A 13,529-nucleotide genomic window follows, 5' to 3' on the forward strand; every position below is an offset into this window, starting at 1 on the left:
TGCTTCCATTGTCCAGACTACTCAGAAGAAGGAACACTCCAGTCCTCACCAGACAGCATTTCCAGAATATTGATTGATTGCACAGCCATTCTGAATGGAGATAATTCGAAAGAGGGGAGTTGGAACAGCTATCTTGTTTCCTCAAACAAAGAAGAAGGGGATTTTGATAGAGATGTTGAAGGAGTAAACACTGATGATGAGGATGCAAAGAAACCTCAGGGCAGTGGTAACATGAAGCAGCCATATAGCAGCTAGATCTGAAAACAAGTGGCTTTGCATAAATATTTGTGGACATGCAGAACTAATTGGCAGTTTGTATTCCATACTCTTTACTGACCCCAAGGGATTGCTAGTTTTTTTGATGGTGAAATTTTGTGTTGCTTTCCTTGTCATACATTGTACACTTCTTTGTTCCTTTTCTACCGATAACCTTCTATTTTGTTTGGTGGTCAGAACATCAGGACGGAGTTCTTTAAACTAAAATGACAAGGGGATATGAACTTAGACAAGGAGGCGGAAGGAGGAGAATCAGGGACAAAACAAAAGACAGAAAGGGGAATCCAAAAAGTGATATGCAGAGAAATCAAGGGCCAAGGTTAAACAAGGCCATGGCAAAAAAATCATGGAAATGGAACAAGTAACGGTTAAAGGATGAGGACTTCAAGCATTAATTGACAAAGCATTCACACTAAAGTAGATGAATTTAGCAGGCAAATGAATGAAAACAATTTGGTCAGGATTATAGGGACATGACTGCAGGATAACCAGGAATTACAAATGAACACCCAGGAGTATTCAGTATTTAGGAAGAACAACTAAAAAGGAAAAGGCAGTGACATTGTATTTCAGGTTAACAAGGAAGTGAATGCAATAGTGATGAAGGATATTAGCTCCGATGATGCAGAAAAGTGTGGGCAGAGCTGAGAAACACTAAGGGGCAAAAAACACTGGTAGTGGTGGTAGTATATAGAACCCAAACTGTAGGGGTAACATTGGAAATGGCATGAAATAGCAAATAAGAGATGCATGCGACATTAATTATGGTGACCTTCATCTGTATCTAAATTGGGCAAATCAAATTAGCAAGAATTCTGTAGAGGAGGAATTCCTGGAGTACATATGCAATAGCTTTCTGGACCAATACATTGACAAACCAACTCAACAAAAGACCACCTGAGACTGGGTGCCATGCAATGAGAAAGGAATAATTGGCAACCTCGCTGTGTGAGAGATTAGCAGCCATAATATGATGCAGTTCCTCATCAAGTTGGACAGAAATGTAATTGATTCTACGAATAGGATCCTGAATCTAAATGGGAGAAACTACAATGGAATGAGGCGTGAGTCAGCTGTAATAGATTCAGGAATGTTACTGAAAGAGATGATGGTAGAAAGGTAATTATTAATATTCAAAGAATCACAACAATTGTTCATTCCTGCCTGGTGCAAATGTAAAACATGAAAGATGGCTAAGGGCTTTACAAGGGAAATTAAAGATAACATTATCTCCAAGGAAGGAGAAGCCAAGTTGCTCTGGAAAAACAACATCAGCGCCAATTTGTGCTCTGACAAGGAGGTGGAACAGTTCATCAACTTCACCAACGCCTTCCACTCTGACCTTAAGTTCACCTGGACCATCTCGGACACCTCCTTTCCTTTCCTGCACTTCTCTGTCTCCATCTCAGGTGACTGACTCAATACAGATATGTATTTCCAACCCACTGACCCCCCCCAGCTAGCTGGACTACACCTCCTCCCACACCTTGAATCCCACTAATAACCAGATACAGCACATTATCTTCCACCATTTACAATCAGACTCCCCAACCAGAGACATATTTCCCTCCCCACCCCTATCTGCATTCCACAGAGGCCATTCTTTCCATGACTCCCTTGTTAGGTCCACTCTTCCCACCCACACACCCTCTACATCTGGCACCTTCCCTTGCCGCCGCAAGAGGTGTAAAATCTGCACCCACACCTCACCGTTCACCTCTACCCAAGGCCCCAAAAGATCTTTTCACATCTGGCAGAGATTTTCCTGCATATCCATCCATGTCTGGGACACATGCACCAAACAACCCCACCGTCCTGGAGCCAACCACTTCAACTTCCTCTCCCACTCCACCAAGGACATGTAAGTCCGAGGCTTCCTCCACCACCAAATCCAAGCCACCCAATGACTGGAAGAAGAACACCTCATCTTCGGCCTTGGGACCCTTCAACCACACGGCATCAACATTGACTCTACTAGTTTCTAAATCTTCCCTCCCCCCCCCACACCTTATCCCAGATCCAACCCTCAAAATCAGCACCACCGTCGTAACCTGTCCGACCTGGCCATCTTCCTTCCCAACTATCCGCTCCACCCTCCCCACCGACCCATCACTCTCACCTTCCACCTGCATCCGCCTTCCCAGCTACCTGTCTCCCAGCCTCACCCCCACTCTTCTATTTATCTCTCAGCCCCCTTCCTCCCTACATTCCTGATAAAGGGCTTATGCCTGAAACGTCGACTCTCCTGCTCCTCGGATGCTGCCTGATCTGCCATGCTTTTCCAGCACCACACTTTTTGACTCTGGAAAAACAACAGACTGAGGAGAGGGAGCAGTTTAGAATTCAGCAAAGGAGGATAGAGGGATTGATTAAGAAGGGGAAAATTCAGTACAAGGTTAATCTTATGGGGAACATAACTCATTGTAAAAGTTTCCGTACTTTTGATGAGAAAAAGATTAGTGAAGACAAATGTCAGTCTCTTATAGTCATAATCAGGGAAATTTGTAATGGGGAATAAGGAAATGGTTGACGAATTAAGTATGCACTATGGTTCTGTATTCACAAAGGAAGATACAAATAACAGACCAGAAATATTGAAAACACCAGATTTAGATTAGATTAGATTACTCACAGTGTGGAAACAGGCCCTTTGGCCCAACAAGTCCACACCGACCCTCCAAAGAGCAACCCACCCAGACCCATTCCCCTACATTTACCCCTTCACCTAACACTATGGGCAATTTAACACGGCCAATTCACCTAACCTGCACATCTTTGGACTGTGGGAGGAAACCAGAGCAAATCCATGCAGACACAGGGAGATTGTGCAAACTCCACATAGACAGTTGCCTGAAGCGAGAATTGAACCCGGGTCTCTGGAGCTGTGAGGCAGCAGTGCTAACCACTGTGCCACCGTGCCACCCCAGTCTCTTAGAAAACAGTGCACTTAGAAAACAGTGATAGAGTTGGGCAGAGTCAGCTTGGATTTAATGTGGGGGAGAAGTTAAGGATATCAGTATTAGAATGAAATGGTGTTGGAGAAATTAATATGAATGAAGAGGCTGATAATCTACATCCCAGAGTACTTAAGGAAATGACCTTAGAAATAATAGATGCAAGGGTGGTTGTCTTTCAAGATTCTGTAGACTCTGGAACAGTTCCTACAGATTGGAGGGTACATAATGTAACCGTATTATTTTTAAAAGGATATAGAGAGAAAATCAGGAATTGTAGACTAGTCAGCCTGACATCATTAGTGGAAAATATACTTGGGTCCATACTAACAGTTTTAATAGCAGAGCACTTAGAAAACAGTGATAGGGTTGGGCAGAGTCAGATTAGATTACTTACAGTGTGGAAACAGGCCCTTCGGCCCAACAAGTCCAGATCAACCCTCCAAAGCGCACCCACCCAGACCCATTCCCCTTCATTTACCCCTTCACCTAACACTACGAGCAATTTAGCATGGCCAATTCACCTAACCTGCACATTTTTGGACTGTGGGAGGAAACCGGAGCACCCAGAGGAAACCCATGCAGACACGGGGAGAACGTGCAAACTCCACACTGTCAGTCACCCGAGGCGGGAATTGAACCCGGGTCTCTGGCACTGTGAGGCAGCAGTGCTAACCACTGTGCCACCGTGCCGCCAAAAGTCAGCTTGGAGTTATGAAAGGAAATTTGTGTGTGACAAATCTACTAGAATTAGCATGTAAAATTCACGGGTGTGGAATTGCAGGTGGTGCATTATGATGGATAGAAAACCGGTTGGCAGACAGAAAACAAAGAACGGGAATAAACAGGTCTTTTTCCAAATGGCAGGCAGTGACGAGCCGGATGGCGCAGGAATCAGTTCTTGGAGCATTAATGATTTAGATGAGGGAATTAAATGCGATATCTCCATATTTGCAGGTGACACAAAGCTAGGTGAGAGGATGAATTGTGAAGGGGATACGAAGATGGTTCAGAGAGATTTGAACAAGTTGAGTAAATGGAAAAATGCATGATAGATGATGCATAATGTGGATAAATGTGAGCTTTTCCATTTTGGGAGCAAAAACAGGAAGGTGTGTTATTATTTGAATGGCTATAAGTTGAGAGGGAAATGTGCAATGAAACTTATGTCTCTCCGCTAATCTCTGAAAGTAAGCTCGCAGGTGGTAAAGAAGGCAAATGGTGTGTTGACTGTCATAGCGAGAGGATTTGAGTACAGGGATGTCTTGCTGCACTTGTACAGGACACTGGTGAGGCCACACATGGAGCAATTTTGGTCTCCTCATCTGAGGAAGGATATTCTTACCTCAGATGGAGTGTAGCAAAAGGTTTATCTTAAATCACCAGCTTTCAGAGCAATGCTTCTTCATCAGGCGAAGAGAGAGAGGGCACACCAATACAGAGTCTGTAAGCAGAGAGATCAAAGGATCATACAATTGGTGTAAGTGTAGTGAACAAACCCAAAATGGCTGATGGAGAACTCTGTTAGAAAGGAAATGCGAGTTTCGATTGATTACGATGCAAACTCAGGATCTGTCACAAGTTATTGTTCCAAGATACTTAAAGATTTTATCAGTGCCTGCCTAACTTTCCAAATCAGGTAGAGATACAAAAGATGACATCTCAGGTCAGACACTGAATTGTAGGTGTGAGGCCTTTAGAGTCTGTCTCTGAGTTTTACTTCAGGTTGGTCTTGTTCCGAAAGCAGGAATTTGTAAAATGCCACACTGACTGTGACTACAAATTGTGGGGTTTTTTAACAAAATAGAAAGTATCTGCAAATAAACCCACATCTTGGAAGAAATGATTCACCCCATAGATTTATGTATTAGTGTGTGCATTTGAGAGAGAATGTGTGTGAGTGTGTTTGAGTAAGTGTGTGAGAGAGTGGGTGTGTGTGTGAGTGTGAGTGTGAATGCGTGAGAAAGAGAGTGTGTGTGACAGAGTGTAATAGGTAAACCAAAACTGCACAAACTAATTAACGTGGAAAGGTCAAAACAATTTATCAAGGTAATGGTGTCAAAGCAGGACAATAAGGAGGATTTTACAGATATGGTGGGGTCACATGTAGTATGACATGAACCCAAGATCATGATTGAGGCAGTCTTCATAGGTATGGAACTTGGCTATCAGTCTCTGCTCAGCGATTCTGTGTTGTGTTGTAGCTCGAAGTCCACCTTGGAGGATGTTTACCCAAAAATCAGAGGCTGAATGTCCTGGAACGCTGAAGTGTTCCCTGTTCTGGGAGGGAACACTCATGTCTGGCAATTGTTGCACAGTGTCTATTCATCCGTTGTCATAGCATCTGCTTGGTCTTGCCAATATACCACACCTTGGGCATCCTTACCTGCAGCTACAAGGTAGACAACATTGGCGGAGTCAGTACATGGTGGGTAGTGTTCCCACATGCGATGGTAGTGTTCATGTCGATGATCTGACAAGTCTTGCAGAGATTGTCGTGGCAGGGGGTTGTGTGGTGTTGTGGTTGATGTTATCCTGAAGGTTGGGTAGCTTGCTGTGAACAATGGGCCTGTTTAGGGTTTGGTGGTTGTTTAAAGGTGAGATGTGGAGGTGTAGGGAAGGTCTTGCGAGGTACTCATCCTCATTGAAGATGTGTTGAAGGCCGCGAAGAACATAACGTAGTTTCTCCAGTCCCGGGAAGTACTGGAAAATGAAGATTTGGAGATGCCGGTGTTGGACTGGGGTGTACAAAGTTAAAAATCACACAACACCAGGTTATAGTCCAACAGGTTTAATTGGAAGCACACTAGCTTTCGGACACTAGCGTCGCTCCGAAAGCTAGTGTGCTTCCAATTAAACCTGTTGGACTATAACCTGGTGTTGTGTGATTTTTAACTTTGGAAAATGAAGGGCACTCTATCGGTCGTACCGTGAGTCTACCTTCTGAGGAGGTTGCTGTGGTTTTTCACTGTGACACGTCGGAACTAGTAATCAATGAGTTGAGCATTATATCCCGTTCTTATGAGGTTGCCCTTCAACACGTTCAGGTGTCCGTCGCGTTCCTCCTCATCTGAACAGATCCTGTGTATGCACAGGGCCATAGGGGATGGCTTCTTTAACATGTCTAGTGTGGAAGCTAGAGAAATGCAGCATCATGAGGTTATCTGTGGGTTTGCGGTCGAGTGAAGTATTGAATGGGCCATCCTTGATGAAGATGTGGGTGTCCAAGAATGAAACTGATTCTGAACAGTAGTCCATGGTACGTCTGATGGTGGGGTGAAACTTGTTGATATTGCTATGTAACTGTTTCAGTGATTCCTCACCATGAATCCAAAGGAAGAAAATATCATCAATGTATCTGATGTATAGCATTCACTGAAAGTCCTACCCAGTAAAGAAGTCTTGTTCAAATTTTGCATGAAAATATTGACATGTTGGGGTGCAAATTTGGTCCCCATTGCTGGTCTGTATGTATGGATGAAGAACTGGTCGTTGAAAGTGAAGTTGTTGTGGTCGAGGATGAAACGGATGATTTATAGGATGGTCCCAGGTGATTGCAGATGTTGATATTGAGTACTAAGGTTGTTTCAGTGATGCTGTCATTGTGGGGGTTGCTGGTATAGACAGCTGAAATGCCATCATGACGAGGGATGCTTCTGGTTCGTCTGGTCCATGGGTGCTGAAGCTCTGTAAGAAATCCCTAGTGTCGCAACAGAAGCTGGAAGTTCCCTGTACAATGGGTTTGAAAATGCCCTCGACATAGCCAGAGAGGTTCTCCCAAAGGGTCCTATTGCCTGATACAATGGGACGTCCAGGTATTTTCGATTTGTGTATCTTTGGAAGGCAGTAGAAGTCCCCTACGTGAAATGTACGTGGGATGAGAATATATAAGATACTCTGAAGGACTGGGTCAAAAATCTTGAACAGTCTGTTGAGTTCAAGGGTGTGTTCTTTTGTTGCATCAGCAGGTAGTTGTCTGTGGTGTTCCTGGTCATTCAGTTGTTGATATGCTTCTTTGCAGTAGTCCATTCCATTCTGTATGACAATGGCTCCTCCTCTGTGTGCTGGTTTGATGACAATGTTGCGATTGGTCTTGAGAGCATGGATGGCATTCTGTTGATTGAAATGAATGGCAGAATGGCTGAATAGCTTATAGCTGCTCCTATTTTTAAAAGTTTCTGTGGGTTTACATTGAAGCTACATTTGTCAAGTGTAGACTCTCATTTTCAAGGGACAGTCATCTATTACAAAAATGTAAAGGGGCTGCATGATGCTGATTGACACACACAACTCAATCGCATAGCTTCCACCTTCAGAGGCTTCAAACCCACTTCCCAGAGGGTCATCTCCTGAGGTAGGACCTGTGCATGACAGAATCAGTGCTGTATGAAACCTTGCATCTGAAGCACATGTTAGTGTCTAAGATAATCATTGTCCCTCAAGATGTTTTAGAAGGGACTCCAAAGCTGTTAGCAGAATACCTAGCTTGTACAAGGCCAAAGGATTTTGGAAATTTAGGTTGTATTGATTTACATGTTGGTGCTTTGCAAAACTTTCATACTTACACACCCGAAGTGAGTTCAATAATGTCTAACCTTATGTTTTCCAGCACTATGTCTGGATATTTCCTCAGCAGTCACTGCTGAGCTGGTGGAAACCTGCTGACTACACTGCTACCTCGTCACAATGGCATTGGCTCTCATGTTGCAGTGGCACTCGGTCTAGGTGACAATGGTCTTCTGGGGCTCATCCACGTATAAGTAAATAGCAGCATTGGGATCCCTGGCAGAGGAGAATTAATGCCGCACTGAACTGCTGTCATGTCCCAAGAGGACACGGATTAGACATAAGGCGAGCAACAGAGAGGTTGTTCATCCAAGGATGTGCATGATGGTCCTGTATAATGGCAAGCTTACTCTGGGAGGATCCAGTTATTTGGAGGCATGTTTGATTCAGTTGACCAGTTGAACTTACTCTTGCAGACAGCAACAAACAATTCATCCTTCTTTAGCACAGAACCTAGTCAGACCCCTGAATCAATTGCCTGCTGAATGCCTCATCTACTTCCAACCGCACTCCCTTCATCAAGAGAATAACCTTTTGTTGCCACACCTAAGGTACAGGGTGCTCTTCATTCATGCACACCTTGCAAGGTCAACTCAAGGGAGCAGTCTCCAAATTTTGGACACTGTCTTCTGACTCTGCTCTACCATATCCAGCATTGGATTGGACTCTGAATGCTAAGGCCTCTGGAGATCCTGTGTCCCAGACTGTTAAGTAATGACCTGATTTCTTTGAGATGAGGTGCCTGGAAGGACCTATGGGGTTCCAAGGCTTCCTGTCTGCCTGTTAATAACATTTGTCATTTAGCCGATTCTTGCACTTGTAATGAAGCTTCACATGACTTTTTGTATTTGATTGAAGCATCAATGCACAAAATGGGCTTTGTGATGGTACTGCACATATGCTATAGAGAAATCTCTACTTGTGCCCAAGACTATGACTCATTTGCTTTCTGGGCCCACAATGACACTTGGCCTCTTAGGAGGAAACTCCAACTAACAGTTTGTTTTAGTTCACATAGAATGATTTTCTTTCTGGACAATGTCTGTACACTTGCAAATGATATAACATGCAATTCTTTTCTTTGTTATGGGAACTCAAAGGTTTGGATAAATATCTTTATTGCAAATCAATATCATTGACCTTTGTCACGATATGCTAACAAAGGCTTTTGGACAACAGCCATTTCATTTGCCACCCAGAACAAGTTGTAAGTCGGATAGCCAATCCAATCTCATCATCTGCGCAATGATGGGTTACATTAAAGTTCACCCCTTTCATACGCATCTCCTTCATTTCCTCCAATTCATCTCAAAACAGATCTTCATAGATGGGAGGGGACCAACCGACAAGCAATGACATATACAAAACATCAAATAGATTTAAAATAAAAGTTAATCAGGTTTTTAGATATTCTGACATTCAAGACAATATTGAATCATTTACCTTTAGCTTCCAATTTTTTTGTATAGTAACAGAACATTTTACGTTTCCAGTTTTAGGATGTATTGAGTTTTGCAGGAATACAAATTGTAATTCTGGCACATACCTTCTCCTTATGCAGTCCATATATACCTACTAGCTACATTGTCTGAAAAAATTAAAATGAGTAGGAAGTCAATAACATGTTTGTGTCTGTCTGCTGTACCTCAACAAGCTCATAAACTGAAATTGTGCGGATGAAATGTCAAATAAATTAGTTGGGGGGAAAACTGTTTTAAGGTGTGTCAAACCAGTTCAAGAAATAGCAAAATTCATCACTCAAAACCTGTTCTTTAAAGTACTTTAACCTTTTAGCTAAAAGCATTTGTTAAAATTTATTTATGATGGCATTTTCACAATATTTAACAAATGGCCGATTCAGTTTCCCAAGAAATGCTATTCATGAGGAAACACTTGAATTGCTTTCATTTGCAATATTTAAATGTTCTGTCATAATTTCTGGAGATAACCACAAAGTAAAATGATGAGATCAAATTGCAATGAAATTTCAGTCCCAGAAATATCCCTTAAATGTGTTCTTTTTAATCATAAGTATGAAATGTGTTACCCCTTCAATACAAAAATCACATACCCTATGAAAAGAAGGTAACTGAAAATTAAAGATGAATATATGAATTTACCTTACCTTATTGTCCATTAATAATTTAGATATTTGATGCCAAAATATTTTTACTGAAAAGAAAAGTAAAAAAGTGTTGTTATAAACAAATAAAACTTTCACATGCAAGACTTAAATTTCAAGGAAAACAATAAAGATTAAAGCTTCCCACCCAACCTCAGTTAGTGTCCCTTCTTGCCTTTGCCATGTCCAGTTGCACTTCTAAAGCTACGTCTGACACTTTTTTTTACAAAGGATTAAATTATGTTCTATCCTCTAATCCTCTCAAAGAGCTATGTACCTTTCCAATGATGGCAGGCCTTTGACAACATGAAGGAGATGAGAGAGCTTGAAACAACATCAGACGGCCTTGATAAATCTGTTGTGACAACACAGAAAGAATGCTGTGACTCGCTTCATTTAGATCTGAAAGCACTTTTGTTGTATCTCTGACTCGGAGAAAGGGTGGAGGACTGTAACATCAGTGCCATTTTTTTTTCACTTTCTGACAATCTCTAAGGTATGCTGACAAAGATTATGGACTGCTGTTGCAGAAACATGATAAAGTAAAACCCCAAGAAACAAAGGTTAAATAATCATTCAAAGCATAATGTTCAGGTTTACCATTTTATTTTTGCTGCAGAATAGTAATTCACCTTGTGTTCCATTGCCTCAAGGTATACTGGCAAATGGAATAAAGGTAAAAGCAAATGCTTGAAATTAGCTACCTGGCAAACTACAGTAGTTTATAGACATGAACAAACTTATTTAATAGCTACTTTGCACAAATTAATTTGACATATTATAAATTATGTGTTGATATTTAGACAAATCCAATTTTGAAAACACCCCCTAGCTACAGAAGGCTGTTTTAGAGTAATGTTCACACTGTGCAGTATGCATCCTACAATTCACACTCAGTTCAGATTAGTAGCAAGGTGGCAATATTTCTTACATGTCATTTCTGATACATAGATTAGAATTCACGTAATTAAAGAAAAAATGCTTTTGTTATAAATGTGGTAAATATAGACAATTGAATATTAACTTCCATTGGCTGATTGTTACATTTGAGTTAATTCATGGACTAAGATGGAACAAACATAGTTACCAGAAAAAAATTGACATCATTCTACACTTAACACTGTTTGATCGCAAGGATGTTTGATGATCTGCATTTCATAGCATTCATTCAGCGATTGATTGTTATGTAGCAGTGATCTATTGAGATCAATAGCCAGGAAAGGAAATCATATAGCACTTCAAGTGCATCAACTCACAATATTTATTTTCTTGTAACGTGCCCAACAATATTCAAATGAAATCATTGGAAACCAATTGAAAAGAAAGCAAGCTGAAACCAACTCTTGATCAGCCAAGAAGTGTTCAAGTGAAGGAAAAATTCAGATCAAAATTTGCAAGGGTTCATGCCTGTCACTACTGTGATCATTATGGTGTTATTAGTCTTAGTTACATTGGCCACTGCAGTTAATGGAGTTTGCTTTGTGCGAAAGTAATTTTAATACTGACCAGGAGATTCCAACATTGATTCTGCAAATGATGGTGCTCCAAAATGGACAGGACATCGATTGAAATCAAATGGTGTAATTTGGATTGAGATTTGATTGCAAACTAAACACTCAATTAAGTTCAAAAGCCATCACACCTTGTTAAATTTGTTGAAGCAATCACAAGCATTTGGAAGTGATCACAGCTCATTGAATAGTCAACAAGCGGTAAAATAGTTAACAATAATGTAAATGAGACAACTCTGGAGCAAATACGATTACAGTTGAATTAAAATTTCAAGTATGTCACGAAAAATGAAAACCAGCAACTCAGCAATCATCCTGTACTCCTCTGACAGTGCTTCCACACCTATAACCTCATTTATCTAGATGAACAAGGGCAGTAGATACATGGGAACATAACCATCATTGAAGTTCTCTCCAAGCTACTCACCATCCTGACTTGGAAATATATTACCATTGCTTCATGTTCACTGGATCAAAAATCTGGAACTCTCTTCCTCATAGCCTCTGTCTACTTTGCTGCTGTTTTATTGTGCCTGATAGCTGAGATTTTGTCATGAGGGGAGCACCTAGGACGACAATGACTTTCTGCACTGACCCTGCCAGCAACAGTCTGCCATCTGCAATAATGAGAAACTCAACAGACTGCTGGCAGAAGGCACCACAGAGTCAGGGGCATCCAACATCCAGGCTCTGCTACGAGCCAAGAAAATCAGACATCCCTACAAAGTCTACACCTAAAAGGGAAAGATGAGAAAAAGATAAAATTAATGTTATGAATAAAATGTTTTTTTAAATAAATACAAGCTGTATCACGCACGTGACTCAGAACCACAAACTTGCTGTCACCCCACCTTTGCAACTCTCCACGAAACCCACCCCACTCCCCTGCCAAGTATTGGGAGCACCCACTCTCAGTCTAGGTACTTCAGGCCTGTTGGCAACACACTGATATGGGCCTACATACACAGCCTACATTCACAACCGCCCCCCCCACCCCGCCCCAACCGAGTCTCAGGTCCTCACCAACCCAACTCTCCCTTACTCCCTCTCACTCCACCTTCCCTGCCCCAACTGCCTTATTCTTGGGATTGGACACCTCAACTCCATTTCAGGACTGTACCTTGTCTCAACTTCCTCCGCCTGCCAAAGGACTACACCTCCACCTCACTCCCCTCACCTAAGACTACATCATCTCCCCGCTGTCTCATTCTCAAGACTACCCAACTTCTTCACCCCCCCTCCCCTGAGTCTCAGAACTATATCCCCTCTCTCTCTGTTCTACAAACCCCTCATTATTTTTAGCCTATGTGCTTTCTCCACGCCAAACTTGAGACCCTTTCCATAACACTTCATCCCCATTTAAGTTCCAACTTGAGTTTCAACATCCTCCCTTCCTCTTGCCAGAAGAGATGGGTTGCTTCTTCCCATTATGAAGATTGGCAGCCCTAGGACTGAATTTCCCTTTTCTTACCCTTACCTACCCCCTCACAGACTTCCCAAACCCACTTAGCTGATGCTGCTGCAAGGAAGCCTCATCATGTACAGGACAAAGCCAGTGTGCTTGCAGTTTGAGCAAGCATGTAATTTGAGTAGCGGGGTGTTGAGTGGGGTAGGCTGTGCTGGTAGTGGGGGGATATATAGAGGGCAGGTGAATTTGGAAACGTGGAATGGGAAGGAAGAAAGAGGAGAGAATTGGGAAGTGAAATAACTTCACAGAGGTCATGTTCCATCATCCTTTTATTTACTAGTGAACAGCACACCAGCTGTTGCTAGCCAGCTCGGAGTTAGTATTCAACTGAGGAGATTCTAATCTGGTTATATTGGTCAGCCAAGGCTTTCCTGACTGATCCCAGTTAACAACCCTAATCAAGAACTTTGTAGTTAACAAGGTCAACCTGGTCCCAATCACGACAGGAAGCACGATAATAAGAAGAAATATTGTAATAAAAATACAATATCACTTATATAACTAATACTAATTACAGTTAAATCAACTCTGTAGTGATTTGTCTATTTTGAACAATTACGCACCTCATGTATGTGTCAAGTCCCTGAGACTTTGTGATCATTAGTTTAGCATTTATTCCTTATAAAATTAGA

At 41.9% G+C, this 13,529-nt stretch overlaps 1 protein-coding gene across 1 annotated transcript; it reads right to left on the bottom strand.

The window, feature by feature from the left end:
• Window positions 1-6,806: 6,806 nt before the first annotated feature.
• Window positions 6,807-10,504, bottom strand: LOC122550231. Its single transcript, XM_043690990.1, has 3 exons — window positions 10,196-10,504; window positions 9,922-9,968; window positions 6,807-7,343 (listed from the first exon to the last, which is right to left on the bottom strand). The coding sequence occupies exons 1-3, from the start codon at window positions 10,224-10,226 to the stop codon at window positions 6,807-6,809; spliced, it is 615 nt and encodes a 204-aa protein (XP_043546925.1). The 5' UTR covers window positions 10,227-10,504.
• Window positions 10,505-13,529: the final 3,025 nt, after the last annotated feature.

This window comes from Chiloscyllium plagiosum, chromosome 5 (genome assembly GCF_004010195.1).
Source record: "Chiloscyllium plagiosum isolate BGI_BamShark_2017 chromosome 5, ASM401019v2, whole genome shotgun sequence".
NCBI classification, from domain to species: Eukaryota; Metazoa; Chordata; class Chondrichthyes; order Orectolobiformes; family Hemiscylliidae; genus Chiloscyllium; species Chiloscyllium plagiosum.